General features: G+C 51.1%; 1 protein-coding gene across 1 annotated transcript in view; it reads left to right on the top strand.

Moving 5' to 3' along the window:
• Positions 1-4,808, top strand: part of LOC108229279 (fibrocystin-L-like) — an 11,473-nt gene extending 6,665 nt beyond the window's left edge. Inside the window, exons 12-24 of the mRNA XM_037975805.1 lie at positions 72-194; positions 280-391; positions 634-750; positions 833-998; positions 1,067-1,299; positions 1,364-1,528; positions 1,601-1,758; positions 1,831-1,966; positions 2,534-2,878; positions 2,959-3,110; positions 3,196-3,342; positions 3,687-3,840; positions 3,919-4,808. Coding sequence (XP_037831733.1) covers positions 72-194; positions 280-391; positions 634-750; positions 833-998; positions 1,067-1,299; positions 1,364-1,528; positions 1,601-1,758; positions 1,831-1,966; positions 2,534-2,878; positions 2,959-3,110; positions 3,196-3,342; positions 3,687-3,840; positions 3,919-4,145 — 2,235 coding nt within the window. The 3' untranslated portion in view covers positions 4,146-4,808. The remainder of the gene's footprint in view (positions 1-71; positions 195-279; positions 392-633; positions 751-832; positions 999-1,066; positions 1,300-1,363; positions 1,529-1,600; positions 1,759-1,830; positions 1,967-2,533; positions 2,879-2,958; positions 3,111-3,195; positions 3,343-3,686; positions 3,841-3,918) is intronic.
• The last annotated feature ends 247 nt before the right edge of the window (positions 4,809-5,055 follow it).

Here is a 5,055-nt window from a genome sequence, read left to right as displayed (position 1 = left end):
TCCTCCTCCTTCTGATCCTCCTCCTCCTCCTCCTCCTGATCCTCCTTCTTCTCCTCCTCCTCCCGCCACAGACCGTCATGAGCGTCGTCGTCTCCAACGTGACGCTGGTCGATAACGGGATGGGCATCATGGCGCTGGTCTATGCTCCGCCCTCTCTGTCGCACGCCTACGCCGATAAGAGCGTGCACGTTCAGGTGAGGAGCTTCAGGTGCACAAAACGCCTCGTAGGGCCGCTCAGCTTCTTCATGTCTTACTGAGACGTTCTTCTTCTTCTCCCAGAACTCCCTGATTGTTGGCAGCAGCCCGAGCTTCAACTGTTCGGACTCTTTGGACTCGGAGGACTTTAACGTGGCGATCAGCGCTTTGCACCGAGCGCCCCGACCTCCCCAAGGTGACCGAACAGGCCGCTCCTGTCGAGCAAGGCTGTCAGGGTTTTATATTTCCTAATGTTTCAACATACATCCAGAGTTTGATTGACAGCTCTCTGAGCCAATCGGAGCTTCCATGTTCAGCCCACAGAGGTTATTGGTCTCATAGAGAAAGACCCTTGACCTGTAAAAATGTCCCCTGGATCAAAGCCCACCTGTGGATCAGCGTTTCATCTGATCTTTAACCGTCTTTCGTTTGTGACAGGAGGCAGATCTGGGATCTGCTGGCCGACGTTTCAGTCTGGACACAACACGGCTCCAGGTAAACCTCATCACCTGAACATGAACTACAACTCCATCAAAGGCCTGATGACCGTCACAGGTGGGTGTTTGTTTTAAAGAACCTTATCTCTGATGTTCTCTCTTTAAACGCACCCATCAGTCTCTGTTTCTTTCTGTTTTAGACACAACGTTTGTAAATTTCCGTGACGTTTGCTCCGGTGAGGTGAACTTCATGTTTATCACCAACCCTCTGAACGAGGACCTGCAGCATCCGGTGCAGGTTTCAGGCATCAGGATAATCGACAGCACAGAAGACGCCAAAGTTTTTATCCACAGGCCCGATCTGGGGTACGTGCTTTGAGTTAGAAAAGTTTCACAGACTGTATAAAACTCTTCAATTTGTTTTTTCTCCTCAGTAAAGTGAACCCAGCTGACTGCGTGGACATGGACTGCGACGCCAAGAAGAAGACCTTGTTGAGGGACCTGGACGGGTCATTTTTAGGTGCAGTCGGAGCCGTGGTCCCTCAGTCCGAGTACGAGTGGGGAGGAGATCCCAGGAGGGGTCTGGGTGACTACCGCATCCCTAAACCCATGCTGACAGCCCTGAACGGCAGCCGAATCCCCGTGGAGCAGATCGCAGCGTACAAAGGTAGGAAACAGGACTTTATTTGACTCTGACTGATCAGAAACTGACCCTAAAGTGCTGCGTTCAGGCGTATTCAGGAAAAGCTGCACCTACATGGACTCCTGGCAGGGCTACAAGTGCTTCGGGCTGAACTACAGGATGGTGGTGATCGAGAGTCTGGACGCGGACACGGAGACCCGGCGCCTGTCCCCCGTCGCTGTGCTCGGATACAACTACGTGGATCTGATCAACGGTTCGGTTCTGATCCGGTTTTTATTCCTCCGGGGTCAGATCTGGGGTTCTGATTGTCTGTTTGTGTGTTCAGGTCCTCAGGATCATGGTTGGTGCGGCGGCTACACCTGTCAGAAGCGACTGTCTCTGTTCCACAGCATCATGGCCACCAACCACAGCTTCGACGTGTACTTCACCAGCGTCAGCCCGCAGAACCTCCGCCTGCTGATGCTGAACTCGGACCCGTCTGAGGTCGGTCCACAGAGTCCTGCTCGGCTCCGAGGCTTTATTCTCAGCCTCTGACCTGTTTGTCCGTCTGTGCAGAGCCTTCTGGTGTCGGTGTTCTACTCCAATCCTCAGCGGCTGGAGGTTTACGTTGAGAACCGTCTGGTTGCTCCGACTAACGCTGCGTGGAACAGCGACAGAACCGACTACACCCTGACTCCTCCAGCGTATGAAGGTAATCAGAGACGGTGAATCGCTGACATTCTGTCCATGAAGAAGAGAAACGTTTTCTACTGAACTGGTGTGCATCAGCGCGGGAACACGTGATAAACTGAGGGAACGCTGAAGGAACGCTGAGGGAACGCTGAAGGAACACTGAGGGAACGCTGAGGGAACGCTGAGGGAACGTTGAGGGAACGCTGAGGGAACGCTGAGGGAACGCTGAGGGAACGCTGAGGGAACGTTGAGGGAACGCTGAGGGAACGTTGAGGGAACGCTGAGGGAACGCTGAGGGAACGCTGTGAGCCCAGATGGACTCTGAGTCCCTGCAGCCCAGGAGGAAACTTTAGGAGGTTCTGGTCGAGTTTATTCTGGTCCAGAAGGAAACAAAGAAACAGGAAGATCTTTAAGACTGAGTCGGAGCCGTTTTTATGTTTGCTTAGGTCCGTTAGCTGAGGCGGCCATCTGAACGGTCCTCTGATTGACCTCTGACCTTTCTAGGGCGCATGTTAGGACTGTGTGAACTTTTGATTTAATCCAGTGAAAATTTCAAAGGTTCTTTGCTGTTCTTTGTTCCCTCCAGGCGAGCACGTTCCTCAGATGGACGATCCTGTTGGAAGCAACTACTTTGACCAGGACTACAAGATGCTGAAGGTTCTGCTGAGAGGTTCCACTCCGGTGGTGATCAGAACCTCCCCGGTTCTTGTCCTGGCCTTCAACATGCCCGCCATGACTGAGGACGAGTTCTTCAGCGTTAACCTGATGCAGAACCTGGCTCTGCTCCTCAAAGTTCCCCCCTCCATGATCCGCATCTCAAAAATCATCAGAGAGGACGGTGGGACACGGCGCCGGAGGAGGTCCACGGGCCTGACGGTGGAGGTGGAGATCAGGAATCCTCCTGTCCAACAAATCACCAACAGCACCAACGGTTAGAGAACAGGGGAGCCGGATCCGATCCGTTCGACGTGTTCTGGAGAACCAGGACTGAACCCGTCTGTGTTCTTTCAGATGAGGAGGACTTTCAGCTGCTGAGGACCATCGCTGACGATCTGGGTCAGGCAGCGGTTTCTGGAAACCTCAGTCGGTCCATCGGCTTCAACGTGTCCTCCGTGGGCATCATCCCGCCGCCGCCGCCATCTTCAGACCCGAGCTGGAGCGAGGTGAGCCCGATTCACAGTCGTCCTGCTGGTTCTGGTGAGGAGGAGGCTTCTGTAAGAACTGCAGCTGCTGTTTGTTGAACCTCAGGTGGCCGGAGAAGAAGTGACCAGAGATGAACCGGCGATGAGTTACCTGTCCCAAGTTTCCCGCCTGCTGCTGATGGTGGCGCCGATAGCCGGGGAGTTTGTTGGTCCTCTTTCCCAGCAGCCGAGCCTGATGGCCGTGGACGAGCAGGTGAGACATCCCAGCTGATTTTAGATCCACCGAGTGACGGCTGCGCTTACATCAGAAGGTTCCTCCTCTGTTACTTTACTTTATTCACCCGAGTCCTGCGGACAGAACCTCGTGTCCCGCTGCCGAGGATCTTTGTTTGATTTCTTCTCTGGAGGAGAAATAAACTGCGATGCTCTGAGTTGCTCTTTTCCTTTCCTTCAGGTGTCGTGTTGAAAAACACTTATGATCATCCCGTTAATTCTTTGAGTTTGCCTTTTTTAATTGGACTCCAGTTTAGGCCACAGGAACCAAAGGTTCTCCTCGGACCTTCTGCTCGTCTGAACCTGAACGCTGCTGTGTTTCAGGGGAACTGCGTCTCTGTGGGTGTCACCACTCTCACTGTGACAGCCAGTCTGAAGAACGCCAGCGGAGAACCGGTGGACGGACTGGAGGGAAACACCACCATTCAGTTCAGAACCTGCTGGGCCAACTTCAGCGACCTGTCGGTCCTCAGCAGCGGTGCGTTCGAGTCCCGCCTCCAGAAAACGGTTATTCTGTGACCGCAGCAGACCGTAACGCCTCCTCTTCTCTCTGCAGGGGACAACCTGACCATGGTCTTCACTCTGAAAGACTGGGGCGCCCAGTCTGAGACCTTCTCAGTCAGGAACCTTCCCACCACCCTGGCCCCGCCCACGACAGAGGCTCCGCCCACCACCGACGACAGCATCTTCAGCTCCAGCACCTCGCTGTCTGCCGGCGGTCTGTGCCTCATCAGCGTGATCTACGAGGTGGCCTGCTGCTCCACGAGCATCCCCATCTGTTAGAGGTTCTGCACGGAAACACGTCAGCGGGGTTCCTCATGTTCCTCAGCAGGGTTCCTCATGTTCCTCAGTGGGGTTCCTCATGTTCCTCAGTGGGGTTCCTCGTGTTCCTCAGCGGGGTTCCTCGTGTTTCTCATGTTCCTCATGTTCCTCAGCGGGGTTCCTCCATTCTGATTCTAGTTTTATCAACTCTTGGGCTTGGAAAATACTCTTTTATTTTATAAAATGATACAAATCACAAGTTAATCACAATAAAAACTCACAGGTTTCTCTACTCAGATGTGAAAAATTCACCTGAAATCAGATTTCTTGAAGTATCTGATGAACAGTTCTTGAACATATTTGTGGAACCAGATAAACTCCTACATATAAAGGTTCTGATCCAGTTCTTCTTTCTGTCTTTTCTCCTAACAGCCAAATTAAAGTGGTCTTGATCAATATTTCTCCAAGGTTTTCTGAAGGTTTTCAGTTTTGTTTTTATTCCTTTAGGGGGAGGATTTTGGACTATTTTTCATTTATAAGAGAAACATAATTGAGTATTTTGAACAATATTTGTAAATTGATAAATTGAACAGGGTTTGTTCAGTCTGAAGGAAAAAATGGAAGTTTTGTGCCTGTTGCACTTTATGAAATGTCTCTTTTCAATAAATCACATTCTGAACTTTGTTTTTCTTCTGAAGTCGGTTTCTGTTGAAAGTTCGTCTCCGAAATTTGAGGAATTCATTAACAAGGAATTTGAAGAATATGTAAACTTTAATAACAGCACAGAGATGTCTCCAAGTATATTGTGGGATGCGGCAAAAGCAGTATTACGGGGGAAAATGATAATGTGGGCATCAAGGAAGAAGAAAGAAAAATCAGAGCAATTTAATGACCTGACTAAACAGTTAAACATTTTAGAACAGAAACATAT

This window comes from Kryptolebias marmoratus, linkage group LG5 (genome assembly GCF_001649575.2).
Source record: "Kryptolebias marmoratus isolate JLee-2015 linkage group LG5, ASM164957v2, whole genome shotgun sequence".
Lineage (NCBI taxonomy): Eukaryota > Metazoa > Chordata > Actinopteri > Cyprinodontiformes > Rivulidae > Kryptolebias > Kryptolebias marmoratus.
This window is presented reverse-complemented; position numbering and strand designations above follow the sequence as displayed.